The 21,960-nt window shown below is 37.6% G+C and overlaps 1 protein-coding gene across 1 annotated transcript; it reads left to right on the top strand.

The window, feature by feature from the left end:
• Positions 1-2,906: 2,906 nt before the first annotated feature.
• LOC309494526 (ras-related protein Rap-2a-like) lies at positions 2,907-21,659 on the top strand. The gene is made up of 2 exons (XM_082163960.1): positions 2,907-4,332; positions 17,693-21,659. The coding sequence occupies exons 1-2, from the start codon at positions 4,019-4,021 to the stop codon at positions 17,928-17,930; spliced, it is 552 nt and encodes a 183-aa protein (XP_082020086.1). The 5' UTR covers positions 2,907-4,018; the 3' UTR covers positions 17,931-21,659.
• Positions 21,660-21,960: the final 301 nt, after the last annotated feature.

Raw genomic sequence — 21,960 nt, forward strand, 5'->3', positions numbered from 1 at the left:
TCCAAACACTTTGCCTTACCTTTAGTCCATTGTTTTTAAGCTTTTGTGTTTCAGAGCTATTAATATGTACTAGGGTGTCAACAGGTCTACTGAATTTACTTCTCACCTCCATCTATATATGAATATACTATACCTATAACTAAGACATGTAAGAGTTTATTATTATTATTATTATTTGGGAGCATCGCCACCGAGAGGCCGAAAGGTTTTGACGGTGTTGATGCTCTTCCCCGCTCCTGTTTTCAGTGGGATTGTGGGTATTTTTTTACGCTGTGCTGCTTGACTTCCATCAGTGATGCAGTAGCCCATCGACACGTTCACAGAGATGATAATAATACCAGAAGAAAATTATAAACCAAGCCCTCTTTGGATGATTATTAGTTTTCATGTAACCATTTTTAAATGTTTTATTTGTGCATATATATATTATGTGCTATTTTATGTCATATAGTCAAAATGTTTTTTGGTTCCAGAAAAATAGTGTAAAATCTATTGAGACAAAATGAATAAAGAAAGAGAAAAAGGATTTGGATTGTGTGTGTGTGTGTGTGTGTGTGTGTGTTATTGGATTTGCATGATCATCTGCGGTGACTCTTACATCAGAGCAAAGTTTGAGAAAAATTCATATATTTCTCTGCATTTTTGTCTTTTTCTATGTTTTACATGTTTAAATCAAGATGCATTTACTTGAGATGCAAGTGTGAAAACAAATTAACTCAATGTGAAGTGAGTTTATGCTTAAAATAAGAATAAATATGTCAATTAGTTTTGAAAACTTCACATTGAATTAAGTTTTTGAAATACATTTTTCCAGATATTCTCATTTTAAACATAAATATTTTGATCAGTTTCACAGAAAACAAGACGTCATATTTTATGTGCTTTTGCATCTTGATGTTAGAATCTTTATGCAGTTGCACTGGAAAACAAGTCAAAAATTATTAAAAAAATATTATTATAATTTTTTTTTTTTTTTTTTTTTTGATCAGAATGCGATTCAAGCTTCTTTTTGTTGGTAAAATGAATGAAAATATAATGGATATGTGTTGGAAGTTATATTTTCAGACTCTGAAGTGTTGCTTAGACTCAGTGTTTCTCCCTTAAGGAACATATTAACATATTCTCTTCAATGTATCCCTTACATTTTCTTTACTTGGATTTAAAGAAGTCTTTATAAAATATTAAATTTACCTTCATAAAACCTGCAGAAACCCTGAATAAGAACAATGGTAATACCAAGGTTTTTTTTTTAAATGGCTAACACAGTTTCAGGGAAAATGCATCAAACAAATTGAAATTTTCTGTTTCCATCCAATTGTCTTTTTACTGATAAAATTATGTATAACGGAAATACTATGCGAAATGAATATTGTGATCATAATAGCATTATCATCTGATTCCACCCTTTTAAAATGGCAGGGCATTAAAACATGATATTTAAAACTGAGTGATCTTGTATTAATTGTTTTACTCTCGGAACGAATAGTTGTTGCAAAATGTTTATGACGTTCCAAACCCTGTTTACATACTTTTCTGATGCTTTTATGGTCCTTTTTGAAGTGCATTAATTTTAATTGCTTGGGAAATAACTGTTGCACTGAAGAATAAAAGTCACACAGGATTGGAAAGTCATTAGAGAACAACGGGGCTAAAGACGCTTTTGACTTTATTCTCGTTTAAACCACTAGATGGCGCAAAAGTTCAGCTCAGCACTTTATTAAAGAAGGATTTTCTGTGGTAAAAATCAAGCTTTTAATGTTTTTTATGTGTCTATGTGGTGTTTTTAATATGCTTTAACATATGCAAAATTCATAAGTCGACACCATTGCTGAGTATTTCCTCCTTAAAACTGCAGTGAACCAAAGATGCTTTGAAATCGCTGGTGTTTCTGACGTCACAAACTACCTTGTAACCAATCAGATCAACGTGTGATCGTCAACCAGTGGATCTCTGAGCTGAGTGAGTGAGTGAGTGAGTGGAGGCGGGGCTCATTTGCATATTCATAGGGTATTTATAGAATTTGGCTGATCATTGACCAGATCGCGGACAGCTTCTGTGCTATTTTGATCTAATATTTCATGTTTTTAAAAATGTTGTAGATTTAAGTAGCAAATGGGAATCGCTAAAATTATTGAATATATTTTGAGACAAAGGTATTGTTAATGATTTTCAGTTTTGTTCAAGGTAATTAAAGCAACAGTTTTTCAATAGCAGAAGAATATGTAAAAGTATGGTATTTATGGTAGTAATAATAATGATAACATGATAATAAACAGCCGACTGACTTTTCCATTTGTTGACATGAGATGGTTTGATGGTAAATATCATATATTAAGTCGGGTGTCCACCTTAGAGATAATCATATTTATAATGAAACCATCATATTCAGAAAATATATATTAATCATATCATATAATAAAATATTTATTGTTACTACTTTAAATTAAATGATTATGGGATCTTTACTTTTTAAAATATTTTTTTTTCTGTATTTTTAAACTGCTAATATTTTAATGACAGTATTTATTGAAGAATAATGATTTTTATTTTATTTGTCAAAATAAACCGAAAATAGTACAAACTTTGCTAAAGTGATTGTTTTGAACAAGTATTAACTTAGACTTTATTAAAAAAACATATAGTTGTTATAAAGTATACTGTGTGTGTGTGTGTGTGTGTGTGTGTGTGTGTGTGTGTGTGTGTGTGTGTGTGTGTGTGTGTGTGTGTGTGTGTGTGTGTGTGTCGCCACCTCATACATTTATACGATTATTGAGCAAAATAAACCACTTTTATGATTTATTTTCATACAAAATCTGTTGTTCTATCAATGTTTAATAAACATTTTCCTGAAGGTGTGCCTTTAGCGGTTTCATTTCATCTGATTTATTTGGACAATGTATTACTTGTACAAAACTTGTTTGGATCTATACCCAGTGCTGATGCTTATACATCTGATGTGCCTCGAGCCTTTCTTATGAACGCTGTATTCCTTGACATGTGGAGATGGATCATTTATGAAGAGGTAAGAACTGCACAATATTCCTCTGTATGGGCCTGGATTACATAAAGACTTCCTGAAATATGTATGAATGCCGTTGTATTATATATTTATATATGTGGCATTTTTAAAATTAAGATAGCATGATATTCAAGCAGAACATTTGACCAGTTTGAAATACCAAAACTATATATAGTGTTTAAAATGAGCCTTTGTCGTTAGCGGAGCATGTTGATGAACTGCAGTAATCCTGCAGATGTAATGAATGGAAGTATTGAAATAGTTTGATGAACACTGCAGACTCGCGGCCTCCATCAGTGCGCACACACACACACTCACACACAATGGCCGCATCCCTGTTGCTTTCTATTTCAGGTGCTGATGCGGGCGACGCACTGTTGCCATAGGAACAGCATCATTTATTGACACGCCCCCTGCGCCGCCTCTTATTGGTCGCTCAACTCATCCTAGAACCAACCGCGCCGTAGTTAAAAGCGGAAGTCCCGCCCACCTCTCGCAACCATTGCCTTATTAAGAACAGTGGGCGTGGCTTATCGAACTCCTCCGCGCCCATTGAACGCTCACAGCATCAATCCGCTATAAAACTCCTATCCTCGCGCCGAGACTGTGTGTTCTGGCTTCAGAAGGTCTCCACCCGAGAGTATGGCGGTTGAAGATGCCGTAAGATGCAGAGTAGTGTGCATCTTCTATTCTGGGATGCATCAGGGAGGGGACGCGTGATGTGTTCAGCGCTTGTATGCACGCACAGAGGTGATTTCTTCTTCACGCATCTGTCGGGTTCTGGCTCTTCTACATGGTTACGGATGCCATGAAGCCCGCGCGTTGGCTCTTTGCGCGCTTCTGTTATTTGTCTCTATGGTGAGTGTAACACAGCCAGCCATGGCTCCTGGTCTGCTCGACTTCTGCGATATTCAATGCAAGTTTCCCATCGCTTCTGATCGGCTCGGACACTGTTAGCTGGTTCCTTTACGCGCGTCACTCGGTTCGGTTCTGTGCGCAATGCGCGAGTATAAGGTGGTGGTGCTCGGCAGTGGAGGGGTCGGGAAATCTGCGCTCACGGTCCAGTTCGTGACCGGGACCTTCATCGAGAAGTACGACCCGACCATCGAAGACTTCTACCGTAAGGAGATCGAGGTGGACTCGTCGCCATCGGTGCTGGAGATCCTGGACACGGCCGGTACCGAGCAGTTCGCGTCCATGCGGGACCTGTACATCAAGAACGGCCAGGGCTTCATCCTGGTCTACAGCCTCGTCAACCAGCAGAGCTTCCAGGACATCAAGCCCATGAGAGACCAGATCATCCGGGTCAAGAGGTAAGACACTAAACCACTGCATTGCATTGCAATCAATGATGGGAATAGCGTGGTGTTCTTTGAGGAACCGTATTACCCATTGTTACAGTTGTTCGTAGCATGTTTTGCCATGGTACACATTAAAGTACCGTGGTATATTAGCTTGTCAGTTTAGAGGTAAGAGACGCGAGGCTCCTTCTTTTGACAAAATCACTGCATTGTATTGCAATAATCAATGATGGATATGAATACCATGGTATTCTTTGCATGGTATTACCGCCTAATACCATAATTTTAACACTAGTTGAACTCCATGATGTGCATATCATAGTATCAATACTATAATTTTACCATGACACTGCCACAATATTTGAATTTGTTTATTTTTGTAAATTAAAGGTGAATAGCAATAAACCTACAGAAAATAATGGCGTCTCCCATGCAAATATTAAAGTAGCTTGTGATACTTTCATTTTACCATGGTATTACCACAGTACTTTTTTATAAGCACCTTTTTATGACTTATATTAATATAATAAGCATTCAATACCACTGTTTACACACTGTATATTACTGTGTACTTCAGTACTTTGAGGTAAAAGCAGTAAACTCAACGAAAATGATGGTATTACCATGTAAATATTGAAGTGCCATGGTATTAATAGCATGTGATACGGTCATTTTACCATGGTTCTGCCACAGTTCTTTCTTGTAAATGCAAGGTAAAAACAAAAAGGTAAAAGAAGACAGAAAACGACGGTATAAACACGTTTTTTTGACATGCACTATGGTAAATATTAAAAGTACCATGGTATTAGCATCTTATACCATCATTTTACCAGGGTACTGTGACAGTACTTTGTTTGTAAGTGTTATATAAATGTAGTAATCATTCTGTATCATGTTACACACTGTATTAAAGAACCCTAATTTTACCATGGTACTGATGAGTCTGTAAAGCCGGTAGTTTGTCTTCTCTGAGCGAGGTGAACTTTCCAAGGTTTTCCCAGTTAAGAAGATGGAAACACTGTCTGTGTGTGTGTGTGTGTGTGTGTGTGTGTGTGTGTGTGTGTGTGTGTGTGTGTGTGTGTGCGTGTGCGTGTGTGTGTGTGTGTGGAATAATATGACGCTGCCGTTAATAATAAGTCCAACGGGAGGCAGCGTCTGTTATAATCTTTCCGTAGTTTAACCTAAGGCCTAGAAACAGATGCTGTATTGTTTGTGGTTTTTTTCCACATTGACTCATAACAGAGGTTTGAACACACACACTGCTTTCATAAACAGGACCTACAGAACAATTATAAAGCGAGCGTGAGGTAAAGCACAAAGAGACAAAAGATTCATCACTGAAGCTGCAAAACCTGAAAGGCCTGAATTATCCTGTCAGAACCTTGAGTGAGAAAAGCTTTTAAAAAGCTCTTATTTATGCACTTTATGTCTTCTGGCATTTTCTGTCTATTCAGATGTGTGTGGTTGATCGTGACAAATACAGTAACTGTTGCATTTGAATAGCAAAAGCACCCTTAAAAATCGCCTGATGGTGTCATTATGAACAATAGTGGAGAGGTTTAGTGGCGGTCAGTAACCGGACACTTTACCACAGTAATCAAGTCATGACATCAATGCACATTTCCCTGAAAATATCATATATAAAGAGTTTATTTTATTTTTTTGCATGCACGATTTTGCCATATTTGAATGCTGCAACTTGACATCTTTGATGCAGAACATCCTGAAAGTCTTTTGTAACTTGCGCTTGGACTGATTTGATGCGGGATAGTTTATAAAGCATGAAGCACAGCCCATATTTAGTTATTTTTGTGCATGTTGGGGTTCAGCAATTGTAGCAACTGTGCATTAATGCATCTTACTTGCTAAATAAACAAATAAATGCATTATTAAATAAATGAATTGTAGTGCTGAGCGCTATATATGAGATGTGACACTTGCACAACTCTGTGAAATCACTTTAAGTAAAAATGCATTAGATAAATGTATAAATCGGGTCTGAGGGAAGGTTGAAGTTCATGTTGAGATTCCCGGCCATTAAGCACATTATATATATTTTTTGCAGCTTTATCTCTCGCATTATGAATTGAATTGGCACGGTTTTATGCCAGAACCTGCAGAAAGATATGTGAAGCTCTGGCACAGGTTGTTAATCTGCAGACACATGCTGAGACGGCTGATGATAACTACAGTATCGCTGGTGAGATTTGCACACTCACCACAATATAAATGAGATTGTGTGCCGGTGGAAGCCAAAGAAACATCACAACTGCATTAGCGCGCACTAACCCGAAGACTCGCTGGACTTTTGGCAGCGAGACCCTGGGAAGAGGAAATGTGGGCGGACCCGTCGCTCTTCTGCTTTCCGTCTAATGTGAAACACTCTTCAATGAATTTAGATTAAAAAACACATCCATGTATTCAATTAAACTACAGCAGGTGTTTAAACACACGGCCCACACACAATCTGTGCGCTGCTTCACAGGATCTGCCATGCTAAAAATGTGTGCAATTCTGTGAAAGCATTTACATGTTGTAAAATGTGTTATGCTAATGGGTATCTAAAAGCATTATTGAATTAATTTGAAGGAAATGCGTAAATGTGTTAATGACATTCAGACTCCCTTCAGACAGAACTTGTATAACATTTATTATATTAATTGTGTGTGCTTTGAAAGAAGTCTTCTGCTCACCAAGACTGCATTTTTAAAAATAAAAAATACAGTAAAAATAGTGAAATATTATTACAATTTAAAATAACTGTTTCTATGTGAATATATAGTAAAATGTAATTTATATCCGGTGATCAAAGCTGAATTTTCAGCATCATTACTCCAGTCTTCAGTGTCACATGATCCTTCAGAAATCATTCTAATATGATGATGCTCAAGAAACATTAATGATTATTATCAATGTTGAAAACTTCATATTTTTGGGGAAATTGTGATATATTTTTATTTTTCAAGATTATTTGATGAATAGAAAGTTCAAATGAACAGCATTTATTTGAAATATAATCTTTTGTAACATTATAAATGTACTTTACCTGTGCATTGGTTTATGATTTCCTGTAGTCATTACAACTTCTGTTTATATCTGATTGCATTTAGGCGTTTTTAATGCAACAGCGCGTCTAATGCCAGCTTTGTAAAGTAAATGTTGTGATCGTGGATTGGATGATGGTGTACCTGTGTCCCACGAGACCTTCCTTCTTGGAAGATGAGATTGTGTTCCTGAGGGAAACCTGCTGTTTGAGCCCATAGACATTGACATTTCACACTCATCTGAAATCAGTTTTGTGGGAGTGTTTTTCCTATTCTCCTAGCTCTGAAACACATGGAAAAGCATGTCCTGGAGAGAGTGTGTAGGGAACGGGAAGGCCGCTGAAGATGATGATTGCTTTTTAACCTGCTCCAATTTACTGTTCGCTCCACTGCACTGCTGCGACCGCGAGCAAAGCTGCGGCGTATTAACATGAACTCATCTGTCTTCATTTGTGTTTCACTCTGAACAGAAGATTTCCTCTATTTCTCTACACCGAGAGTGATTATGTATGTTGTACGACTTTAAAATTGGTTTGGCTACTTTTCTACCTTTTACTTGCACTGTGACCTTTTACTTGATGAATAGCGCTTGTATTTTCACATCAGTTCAGGTACTTTATACTATTTAAATACAACCTATTATGCCCTTTATCAAAGTCTTGATGTTGTTTTTAGGCTATACTAGAACAGGTTTTCCTGCTTGAATGTTGATTATTTTCCTCATATTCTCCATTGTTGCAGCTCCTCTCTTCCCAGTCTATCAGTAACGCTATGTTTACTTTCTGTCTCTATGAAGCCCCTCCTTCTGAAAAGCACACTGTGCTCTGACTGGTCGGCTGGATCAGTGTGTTGTGATTGGTCGAGCGCTTTGAGTGTGTTTGGGAAATGTCCCTCCCCTTCCCATAACCGCCAGTTTAAAACACTACTAACTAACTCAACCAGGCCCCGCGCCTTTATTCTGCGCATTAATTATTATAATGTGGAATATTGTGAGTGTTCGTTCCCGGATAAAACTCAAGACTACAATGGAGCTCTTCAGGGAGCTCAGAAACAGTGACACTGATATAGAGAAGAACTCCCGCTGGAGGGACTTTGGAACTTTGCAGAGCTTTTTCATGCTCAAACAAGAAGCGGATCTTTTTGCGGCAGTATAAATCTTTATTAACCAAAACTCAAAACCCTCAGAACTGAACTGACAAAGAACAGGCTTAAATAGACCAAACAAACCAATCAATGAAACAATCCACAGGTGAAACTGATAATCAATCAATGAATAACCAAGGTATCTAACTGAAACACAGGAAACTGAACTAAACACACGTGAAACAGGAAATGGAACTAAACAAATGTGAAACGGAACTAAACACATGAAACAGGAAACGGAACTAAACACATGTGAAACACCGGAAACGGAACTAAACACAGGAAACGGAACTAAACACATGTGAAACACAGGAAACAGAACTAAACACATGAAACAGGAAACGGAACTAAACACACGTAAACACAGGAAACGGAACTAAACACAGGAAACGGAACTAAACACACGTAAACACAGGAAACAGAACTAAACACAGGAAACGGAACTAAACACATGTGAAACACAGGAAACAGAACTAAACACAGGAAACGGAACTAAACACACGTAAACACAGGAAACGGAACTAAACACAGGAAACGGAACTAAACACACGTAAACACAGGAAACAGAACTAAACACAGGAAACGGAACTAAACACACGTAAACACAGGAAACAGAACTAAACACAGGAAACGGAACTAAACACATGAAACAGGAAACGGAACTAAACACACGAAAACACAGGAAACAGAACTAAACACAGGAAACGGAACTAAACACATGTGAAACACAGGAAACCGAACTAAACACAGGAAACCGAACTAAACACACGTAAACACAGGAAACAGAACTAAACACAGGAAACGGAACTAAACACATGTGAAACACAGGAAACATAACTAAACACAGGAAACGGAACTAAACACACGTAAACACAGGAAACAGAACTAAACACAGGAAACGGAACTAAACACATGTGAAACACAGGAAACAGAACTAAACACATGAAACAGGAAACGGAACTAAACACACGTAAACACAGAAAACCGAACTAAACACAGGAAACCGAACTAAACACACGTAAACCAAGGAAACGGAACTAAACACAGGAAACGGAACTAAACACACGTAAACACAGGAAACAGAACTAAACACATGAAACAGGAAACGGAACTAAACACACGTAAACACAGGAAACAGAACTAAACACAGGAAACGGAACTAAACACACGTAAACACAGGAAACAGAACTAAACATGTAAAACAGGAAACAGAACTAAACACACGTAAACACAGGAAAGCGAACTAAACACACGTAAACACAGGAAACGGAACTAAACCCAGGAAACGGAACTAAACACACGTAAACACAGGAAACAGAACTAAACACATGAAACACAGGAAACAGAACTAAACACATGAAACAGAAAACGGAACTAAACACACGTAAACACAGGAAACAGAACTAAACATGTAAAACAGGAAACAGAACTAAACACACGTGAAACACAGGAAACAGAACTAAACACACGTAAACACAGGAAACAGAACTAAACATGTAAAACAGGAAACAGAACTAAACACACGTGAAACAGGAAACAGAACTAAACACATGTGAAACACAGGAAACAGAACTAAACACATGAAACAGGAAACGGAACTAAACACACGTAAACACAGGAAACAGAACTAAACATGTAAAACAGGAAACAGAACTAAACACACGTGAAACAGGAAACAGAACTAAACATGTAAAACAGGAAACAGAACTAAACACACGTGAAACACAGGAAACGGAACTAAACACACGTGAAACACAGGAAACGGAACTAAACACACGTGAAACACAGGAAACGGAACTAAACACACGTAAACACAGGAAACGGAACTAAACACAGGAAACGGAACTAAACACACGTAAACACAGGAAACAGAACTAAACAAAGGAAACGGAACTAAACACATGTGAAACACAGGAAACAGAACTAAACACATGAAACAGGAAACGGAACTAAACACACGTAAACACAGGAAACAGAACTAAACATGTAAAACAGGAAACAGAACTAAACACACGTTTTGTTTCCTGTGTTTCACGTGTGTTTAGTTCCGTTTCCTGTGTTTCACGTGTGTTTAGTTCTGTTTCCTGTGTTTCACGTGTGTTTAGTTCTGTTTCCTGTGTTTCACATGTGTTTAGTTCCGTTTCCTGTGTTTCACGTGTGTTTAGTTCTGTTTCCTGTTTTACATGTTTAGTTCTGTTTCCTGTTTCACGTGTGTTTAGTTCTGTTTCCTGTGTTTCACGTGTGTTTAGTTCTGTTTCCTGTGTTTCACGTGTGTTTAGTTCTGTTTCCTGTGTTTCACGTGTGTTTAGTTCCGTTTCCTGTGTTTCACGTGTGTTTAGTTCTGTTTCCTGTGTTTCACATGTGTTTAGTTCCGTTTCCTGTGTTTCACGTGTGTTTAGTTCTGTTTCCTGTTTTACATGTTTAGTTCTGTTTCCTGTTTCACGTGTGTTTAGTTCTGTTTCCTGTTTTACATGTTTAGTTCTGTTTCCTGTGTTTCACGTGTGTTTAGTTCCGTTTCCTGTGTTTCACGTGTGTTTAGTTCTGTTTCCTGTTTTACATGTTTAGTTCTGTTTCCTGTTTCACGTGTGTTTAGTTCTGTTTCCTGTTTTACATGTTTAGTTCTGTTTCCTGTTTCACGTGTGTTTAGTTCTGTTTCCTGTGTTTACGTGTGTTTAGTTCCGTTTCCTGTTTTACATGTTTAGTTCTGTTTCCTGTTTCACGTGTGTTTAGTTCTGTTTCCTGTTTTACATGTTTAGTTCTGTTTCCTGTTTTACATGTTTAGTTCTGTTTCCTGTGTTTCCTGTGTTTAGTTCTGTTTCCTGTTTTACATGTTTAGTTCTGTTTCCTGTTTTACATGTTTAGTTCTGTTTCCTGTGTTTACGTGTGTTTAGTTCCGTTTCCTGTTTCATGTGTTTAGAACTAAACATGTAAAACAGGAAACGGAACTAAACACGTGAAACACAGGAAACGGAACTAAACAGACGTGAAAGGAAACGGAACTAAACACATGAAACAGGAAACGGAACTAAACACACATGGACACAGGAAACGGAACAAAATGATTTTCATACCTTTATTCTTAATCTTTGATGTTGTTTTATCCTTTTTTATGTTCTGTACTCTTCCAGCAGTTTAGTTTCTGAACATTGTGTCTCATTCAGTCAGTTTGGACTTTACTCAGCCTGTAATTTCTGACAGACATCTTTATTTTGGGATCTAAAAAAAAAAAAAAAAAACGTTCCCCTTTTTGTTTTCATTAACAACTAGGTTCCTTTGTTTCGCTCTGAATCAGCGTGTGGCCTGACCAGCATTTCTGGCCAAAAGCATCCCAGCATGCATTGCTTCCAGCAGGGTCTCTGGAGACATCACATCTGTTTTTGTGTTTCTAAGCGCCGGGGGTCGAGCCGTTACTGGGCAACTGCGCCGGCGAGGACTTCAATGCGTTGGACAGAGCAATGCAGCCGTCACTTTCTGACAGACGGACAGTGAAATCAAGTGTTTTAAATCCCTCAGTGCCTCATCACAATCATTTCACACTCGAAACAGTTCCTCTCTATAAATTGCATTAGGCACTTTTTTTTTTTTTTACTTGACTTGCTTAATTCCTGTAGCGAATCAAGCTAAAGCAACACCAATAAACTTTAGCCATTTCCATCATTAAAGTGCATGATTAAATCTATTTGATGCATTGCATTATTTGATTGTAAATTACCCCAGTGTGGTTCAGTCTAATGCGTGTGCTGTGACGCGTGGTTTCAGGCAATAAGCAATGCATGCGCACGGTAGCATGAAAGAATAATTAGCTATTGAGCCGCTGTCAGATACTAAACTGGTAAATGCACCTTGTCATCTGCATGTGCAGCTCATGGATTCATCATAATCTCTACGGTCAGTCTTTAAGAGCCGACGCTCATGCTTCAATGATCCTCTAATAGATGTTTGGGTCATGAAAGGCTCGCGCTTCGTTAAACTCCAGGGTAATTACATTCACTTAACTAGTGCTTCTGTGTTTGTTATCTTGTCACTGTATTAAATTATTTTAATCACTTGGACATTAAGATGATAATGCATGGCATGACATTGTGGAAAATGTCGCCGAGCAGCATTAGGAGACTGAACAACAACAACAGTTTGCGTATAAATATATATATATATATATATATATATATATATATACTGTATATATTTATTTATTTATTTATTTATAAATTATAAAATTAGAATATTATATTTAGTAGGCCTGTCATATCGATTAATTGCGATTAATCGCATCTATATATACAGACACGCACACTCACAAACATATACAGTATATAAATATAATAATATATATATATATACACGCATACTGTATATACACAAACTTTTGTTAGATGCGATTAATCGCGATTAATCACGATTAATCGATTTGACAGCACAAATATATATATATATCATTTAAAAAATAATTTATATATATATAATATTCTTAATTTAATTACATTTTAAATGAATTTGATATGTATTTAATTTTAATATATTTGACTGTATATATATATATATATATATATATATATATTATGTTTATATTATGGAATATTATATATCTCAAATTATTTTTATATTAGGAAATCATTTTAAATAAATCATTAAAATGTATTAAAATCACAATATTATGTATGTATATAATAATAATTGTGTGTGTGTATATATATATATATATATATGTATATATAGACAGATATTTAAAAACATAACAGTTACATATCATTAGTTTTTTTAATAACTATGATAATTATAATTAAAATCATGCAGGAATCTTTCTTAGAGCACATATGAAACTAAACGCAGATCAAAACGCAGACATTAGATGTGTTAGTCGTTCTGCCGCTGAGACCAGAGCCGATCCTGACCTCCCTGGGGCCCTAAGCAAAATTCTGTTTAGGGGCCCTCATACCTGACCCGTGAGCCATGAACCATTTGCCATTGCCACACAGTCACACCTGACACCCCAGTGTTCCCACTACAATCCCTCCTTTAACTAGTTGTAGCGAAAATGTAATTCCTGATATCAGAAGACATTGTTACTAGTAAAAAGTTCATTCTTAATATCAAGAATTCACATTTTAAATAGTACAAATTGAATTATTGATATCAAAAATGCATAATTATCCTGTGAATGAATAAAAGCTAAAATGGCGCCATAGCATGTCACTGTGTTTTAAATGATAAAAGTAATTCTTGATACTCTTGATTCTTGATGGTTATTATTTACTGAGGGATGTGCATCCATATTGACCAGAATCTCCAGCCAATCAACATTTTAAATTCAATGGAGCCTATCAATAGTCAATGTCAATACATTGCTTTCCATATTGCATTTGGGCAGAGTTGTAACTAAACCTTGACTGAGCGACTAGATAATCATCGTCTTGTTTTAAAACTATAATGAGGAGTGCCATCACGCCCGTAGTGTACTGGTCCTGACTCCTGACTCACAACAGATGTTTCTGCTGGAAAGTGCGCGTTTCATTTCATGCATGTGCATATGATATGATCGCATGTTAACGCGCGACGCGGTTATCTTTTCCGAGCTGCAGTTTATAAACAAACACCGTTGTCCTTTGTCGTTTATTAAACATAATAAATCAACTCACATCAACTTAACTTTAGCCTACTGTTCTTTGCTGACATCAAACTTTGAGAGGAGAGTCACAAGTCTGCCTGATAACTGTTCCTGCAATGAACTCTTATGGTGTTGTTTTCTCTCTCTTTTCGTGACCAGAAGGATAGTTCCGCTTCATTTTCTCATCGATATTGTAAACATTGATTGACGCGCTTTGACACGAGGGGGAGGCGGGGCCTTGAGTAATTTGCGGGGCCCTACGCACTTTGTGTAGTGTGCGTATAGGGCTGATCGGCTCTGGCTGAGACTGATGGGATATTTGTTTTGAGGAAAGTAGTTCACTTCGCTGAACGTGTCGCTTCATAAACTGGCTGAATATGTAGTATTTTTCTCCGCCAGCTTTATTGCTATGGCATTTATATTGCTATTCTTCATCAGCAGTGCTTAAAATGTGTACAAACTGAATGTACAGCATTCAAAATAACGATTAATTTCCATCATAATTCGTTCAATGACAAGCTTTCAACTTAAAAGTCTGGATTTCCCGCATGGTGAACACCATCACACACTCGAGCTGAAGCAGCATATGTTCATGAGTATGACACAGTCTCTCCCAGACCTGCTCAAACATGCGTCGAACTCAGACTCAGACTTCAGACGTCCCTTGTGTCAGTCAGGCTATAAATAGCGTTTCTCCTGCTCGCCACCAATAGATGACATTTCATCTGTGCCTCTTACCTCCCACTCACCGTTCACACTCTCGCTCCGCAACGTCCCGCTAGTGTGTCGAGGAACATTAGCTGAGGCTGGTGGAATGCTAGATGTGATAACATGATGTGAATGATGTGAATGATGCTCATTGCCATTGCAGAACGAGACGTGATTGTCTGGTGCTTCATAAATAATGCTGAACCGTGTCAATCAAACTCCAGCGAGCTCCAGAAGCCCTGCTGTCTTCACTGAACTCCTGCTCCTGTTAAACATCACTGTTGGCATTCACTACTGACAGAATCACAGTATTTACATCGTGCAATCAGAGTATTAACATCGTGCAATCCATGCACAGCAAATAATATATACTGTATACACTGTGGGATTGGTAGAAGTCTCTTCTGCTCACCAAGGCTGCGCTTATTTGATAAAAGAAATACATTAAAAATTGTGAAATATTTTTACAATTTTGATTAACTGGTTTCTATTTTAATTTATTTTAAATTTTAATTTATATCCTGTGATCAAAGCTGAATTTTCAGCATCATTACTCCAGTCTTCAGTGTCACATGATCCTGCAGAAATCATTATAATATGATGATTTGCTGCATTTCTGATTATTATCAATGTTGAAAACATATTTTAATAGAAACTGTGATACATTTAATTTTTCTTTCATTATTTGATGAATAGAATGTTTATTTGAAATAGAATCTTTTGCAACATTAGATCAATTTAATACTGAGCCCAAATTTTTGAGCGGCAGTACGGGCCAATATTTCGTCTTCTGTCGGTATACTTAAAGGGATACTTTAGGATGCTTTTAATAAAGCAACTTGGATCAAATTTAATATTGTTCTGTGATGCGTACAGCATTTAAACTAAATTCATGATTGAAACGACACTCGCCACGTGTTTCTAGAAATGAAACAAGTCTTTCCAGGCACATTTTTCTTTTCATTTTTATGAGCCAGTTTCTCCTATTTGTCCTTAAAGCAGAAAACATTGAAGACCTCCATCTGTTTATAAAGACACACTAAATTGTGCTTTTACAAGAATGCATATACAATGGAAGTCTATGGGGAAATTGTTGTTTGAAAGTAAGACTTAAACGTGTGTATGTATTTTTATGCTAGAATAAGAGACATACATTTATTGATTGATTTATTTGCTTGCATGCTTTCTTTCTTAAAGGGATACTAAGGGATACATTAAGCGGTGTATCATTAGAAACCCGGTATATTTTAGAGTGACTGTGCTTCCCTCCCTCATGTCCCCCTGAGACCAGAGATTTCTGTATTGTGTGTCTGGAAAAAAACCTCAGATGACGCAAAAATCATCATTTAGCGACATCTCAGGCTTTTGTGTCCAGAGGCGAGAGACTACAGCCAGTAGGAGGAGCTCGTCCCGCATGTCTTCAACCCGCCCATAGGGGGATCTCACCATAAAACACCGTCTTTTCAGTTTCAAGTCGACTAGTCACCTAGCTGTATAATTTCCTCCGATACTGCCCTCTGTAACCGGTAGGCGTGGCTTGGGAGTGTCCTCGTAGGGCAGCGAAGCAAGTGCATTCTGGGAGTTGTAGTCTTTCATCCACATGAGCCAAAAATAAATTTTCTGGCTTTTCTCAGTCTAGAAGGCTCCAACTTCTAAAATAATTTCACATTTCGACTACATAAATGACCCAATTTAAATACACACTCATCTTCCCAGTGGTGAAATATCCCTTTAATACTTGATAAATATACTTGGTCTGAAGATCATGATCCTGATTGCTGGAAAAGAGCAGTGATGATCTGAGATCTTCACTCTTCATCACTCTCTACAGTCACTATGATCTTCCTTTATTTAGAGCTGATATGAAACGCATACTCCTCCGCTCTCTGTGTTAAACACTGGGAGTGTGTTTCATGACTCAACAGCCCCGGACACACACTTCTCTGAAGACACTAGTTTTTCAGCTGCAGGATCTGACAGATCAATAGCTCTGACTCAGAGTCTGTGGAGGGAATGATTCAGAGTCAGTCCAGGATCAGCGACACACACACACACACACACACACACACACACAGAGAGAGCTAGTGTACCATTGCAAAGAAGACAAATACATTTGCATCATCTTTAATGATTTTGACCTCAGGTATCGGATGGTGGTCAATAACTGGAGTGAAGTGCTCTCGTATTAACTCCCATCAATCTTGGTAAAGAAAACACATTGAACAGTTTCACCTGGAGCAAATTATTCATCAGATATTGGTGCATTTTACCAATGATGATTATTGTGCTTGAATAAAACATTTTATTTTTATTTACAATTTTTTAATAAAACCTTGTTGGAAAGTGTTATGTATTTGTTTAGGGACAATTGCATGCACACTGTACAGCTTAGGAAGATTTGTTTGGTCATTGTATTTCTAGTTCAATTATTATGAGTAATTCAATGTTATAACTATAACTTTTTGACCAGTAGTTGTCGCTCTTGGTCTGAAGATTATTTGACCCCATTTTGGTGAAATTTGGTTAAAATCATTAGGAGAAACATGGATCGACGGAAAATAGCGTCAACGAGAGAAAGACGTTAAAATATTATTTTTCATATTCCAGTTTAATGTTTAAAAATAAGTCAGTCATTGGTAGTTTGACTTCCTGAAGAATGAATGAGACGTTTCCAACACTGTTCTGTTTTGTCAACTGTTGACTCAACCAATGACATGAGTTTGGGGGCGGGACTATCCGTTTGCCTGACCAATGGCAGACGAGAGCCAAAGGTGCAGTAGGGCTATCAGGGAAACCTGTTTGGAAACTGTTATTGCTCTTAGTGCTGAAATGCCACATCTTTCACTCACTATCGTGTCATGTGCATTCACAGGTATGAGCGTGTGCCCGTGATTCTCGTGGGAAACAAGGTGGACCTGGACAACGAGCGCGAGGTTTCGTCAAGCGAGGGTCAAGCTCTAGCTGAGGAATGGGGCTGTCCGTTCATGGAGACATCAGCCAAGAGCAAAACCATGGTGGACGAACTGTTCTCAGAGATCGTGAGGCAGATGGACTACGCCTCTCAGCCGGATAAAGAAGACCCGTGCTGTTCCTCCTGCAATATACAATAACCCTCGCAATCAGGATCCACATGGAGATCACCGCAAAACTGGTGCATCCGTTCTCATGCACACGTCAAGGCCGTCTACACACTGGAGAACGCTGCCGATCGGTTGATTTACATGGGAACGCTGCGATGCAAAGATGCTAAAGTGATATTGCAGCGTGCACACAAAAGTTGAGAAAATGCATCTTTGAGCAATGCTGCAAATACATTGATTTCAACAGGAATGGAGCATTGCGTTGACGTAGATGAAAAAAACGTAAAGTATTGTTGGGGTGTTCGAGCAAAAGTTTAGATACATTTAACATTTAGGCAAAGATTCAGATCTTGTGATTTCAATGGGAATGGTGCATTGCAAAAAATAAATAAAAAAATACGCAAGGGTTTGCGAAAGCTGTGCAAAAAAAAAAAAAATAGAGAATTGTAACTTTTGGGGAATGCTGCAAATCCATTGATTTTAATTGCAATGATGCTTTGCAAAGACGTAGATAAAATACATTAGGGTTTGCGAAAGCTGTGCAAACCAACCTTGAGTAATTCTATTAGACAAAGCTTCAGATATATTGATTTCAATGGGAATGGTGCATTGCACACAAAAAAACACGCAAGGGTTTGCAAAGAAATGTAGAGAATTTTAGCTGTATATCTATTGATTTGAATTGGAATGATGCTTGGAAGGGTTTACGAAAAACGTGCAAAAAAAACATTGAGAAATGTGACTTTTAGGCGATGCTTCATCAGATCCGTTGATTTTAATGCAGCTTTGCAAAACCGTAGATGAAAATGCAAACCTTGTTTGCGACAATTCTGCAGATAAAAGTTGAGAAAACAACATTTTTCCGCATCCGTCGAGCTCCTGGCATCTCGAGTGAGTTTGCATTTTCCCCGCGTATGAACCCATGTTTCCTGCAAACGCAGCTTTCTTCAGTGTGTAAACGCCTTAAAGGGATGGTTCGGAGTAAAATCAACCTAGGGTCCTTTGCACCATGACCTCGAGCCAAACACCCCCCAGAAGCCTTTTTCCCCTTGGTTGAACATTATTAAAGTTAGAGCTTATTTAGAGACATCAGCCGGATGGTTTAGTGCAGGCGCTAATGGATCCAAGGCTGTATCTCGTAAATTACCCCACTAATAATGTCCAGAATGGTACCAAACTTCTACAGTAGTACAAATAGGTTCTGTACTCATAAAACGAGGCATTGGAAAGTTTGTAAGTACATCAGGAGTTTATTTAAATAACACTTGCCTGATGGCTAATGCTACCGCTAACCCGGACGTCGACGTCACTTCACTTAGTTGGGAAAAGCACGTAAAAGTCCTGGCAGAAAGCGATGCATAAGGATGTAGTGTAACGACAAATTATTATTTTTTCCGAAGTGTTTGACAACTTAGTGTTAACTTGCAAACTGGTACTACCAACAAAATATTAGTGCAATCCTGGAACTGGGCGTCGTTACACTACATCCTTATGCATCGCTTTCTGCCAGGACTTTTACGGGCTTTTCCCAACTAAGTGAAGTGACGTCGACGTGCAGGTTAGCGATAGCATTAGCCATCAGGCAAGTGTTATTTAAATAAACTCCTGATGTACTTACAAACTTTCCAATGCCTCGTTTTATGAGAACAGAACCTATTTGTACTACTGTAGAAGTTTGGTACCATTCTGGGCATTATTAGTGGGGTAATTTACGAGATACATCATTGGATCCATTAGCGCCTGCACTAAGCCATCCGGCTGATATCTCTAAATAAGCTCTAACTTTAATAATGTTCGACCAAGGGAGAAAAGGCTTCTGGGGGGTGTTTGGCTCGAGGTCATGGTGAAAAGGACCCTAGGTTGATTTTACTCCGAACCATCCCTTTAATTATGATCAATTAATTGACAAGAAACAAAAAAAAAATAGGTTAAAGGGGTTATAAAAATGACTCAAGGTTACATACTTGAGTCTTTCTTTTCTCCGCATGTTTTCGACACGTTCATTCAGAGTTTGACGCTGTTCGTCCGAGACTCATTTCGTTTGCACATATAGAACCCGATGTCTTAAACTGCCATTACTTTAATAAAGAGCCAGAATGAGCTAGTTTTGTTCTTCCAAACGGCCCCACTGTCGTCGGGCGAACGGGACGTTTCCTCCGAGGGACTATCAGACGTCCGGGTTTGAGATATTGAGAGATGTCGATGAGGGATCGATGCGTGTCCCGTTGCAGTTTGAGGGACATTTTCTTTTGAGGAAGCCAAATAGGATCCTGAGAAGCACTTTTCTTTTGTACCGTCGTTGTTCATTTTGATTTACGAAACCGCTGGGAATATTCAGCTGGTTATGTTGTGGTTTTTCAGTTATAACACCTCGATATAGAATGTTGCAAATTCTGAATTATGTATTTTGTAATAATGTAGTGAAACAATCATGGGACTTGCTTTAGATTAGACTGTAAAGCTTTGAATCGGGCAGGAACAGTATTTCGTGAAACGCAATCGGCACTTTCCATGAAAAGGGTCTCGTTACTTTTTTTAAGCAATAAAGACAAACAACTAGTTGATATGTTAGATAAACACTTATGTAACATACAAATCAATTTTAAAGAGCCTTTAAAATGGTGATTTTGGCCTGTTGCACCTCACATGTCTTCACTATTGAGCAATTAAAAATAATCATATTGATATTCGGTTAAATGTGGGGGTTTGGGGGGGGGGGGGGGTAATATTATTTAAAAATAGGTCACAATTAAAAAAAAAAATTCTACATTTAAAATTTCTTTTACATTTCATTAAATACATTTTAAATGTATTCTAGTTATTGAAGAAATTTAATTTAAATTAATTAAATAAATCAGCTCATATACTGTAATATTGAGGTGGACGGACACGATTCTCTGTTTTGAACCCTATTTGTGGAAAGTACCCATTAATCTTGAAGCCTGTACTAGATGTGATTGTTAATTTAATGATATTGTGGAACAGGAATAATCATAATGCAGTCAAACCTCATGAATGTTGTACAGAAACACGAGGAGGAAAACAATTATAGTGGCTAACTTCATCAGTTCCTCGATTCATCTGCTTTGAGCAAATATGACAGGAATAATAATAATAATAATAGAAAAATCATTTTATCATACCTTTCTCAGGAGAGTTACAGGCTACCAAATCTGTTATTAAAGTTTATGAGGATATGTTTTTTTTTGGTTTTTTTTTATTCTGTTTATTTAATCATTAGAGTATAAGATAATAATGTTTTCTTAATCTATATTGTCGTTTGGTCTTTTTTTTTTTTTTGGTATTACAGAGCAATTCTTATTCAGACCATCACGTCTGTGATCCGTAAGATCATCCAGAAATGTAAAAATGTGTAAAAAAAAATGTCAACAAAAAAAAATGTATTGAAACCAATTCAAGATGGTTGTGTGTAGTTTATAAAAAAAGATGCCAAACTTAGAGTATGTTGATTTAGCGGTCATATGCATGGCTAAAACATCATTATTTGTCAATATTACTGCAGATGAGACTAAAAAAGCGGAATAGATGCACACAAAAACACACACACACACACACACACACTCAACGGCCCTGGACGATCTATGGGTGAATCTGCCTTGCCATGTGAACTAAGGGTTTGCCTTTTTAACTTTCATCATTGATCTTATATTTTTTTAAGTGAACATTTACCCTCTCCCATGGTAAATGGATTGTGAATACGGTTTCATTCAACACGACAATAAAAACATCTTATTCACAGATGTGGACGCAGGTTTGAGTTTGTCTGCAAGAGCCAGTCGTCGTTTTCATGCTCATTATCTGAGAAAGCCTGTGATTTGAGCTAAAGATGCTCAATATGAGTCTATATTGTGGTCAGATTTTATTCCCGAGTTTACGGACCACGTTCAAAGTCGTTCAGCTCCGTCTACTTGAATGGGAAAATCATTTAAATCAGATTTTCCCAGAAGATGGAGCTGAGCGACTGTGAATGTGGTCAGTAACCCGATCTAACCTTTAATGAATCACACTGAAGTGTCTGTCAACCAATCAGAATTAAGAA

This window comes from Leuciscus leuciscus (genome assembly GCF_965113295.1).
Source record: "Leuciscus leuciscus genome assembly, chromosome: 3".
Taxonomy (NCBI): Eukaryota; Metazoa; Chordata; class Actinopteri; order Cypriniformes; family Leuciscidae; genus Leuciscus; species Leuciscus leuciscus.

Coding starts and splice junctions, on each gene's coding strand:
- LOC309494526 (XM_082163960.1), top strand. CDS start 4,019: ATGCGCGAGTATAAGGTGGTGGTGCTCGGCAGTGGAGGGGTCGGGAAA. Junction 4,333..17,692: donor CAGATCATCCGGGTCAAGAG/GTAAGACACTAA, acceptor GTGCATTCACAG/GTATGAGCGTGTGCCCGTGA.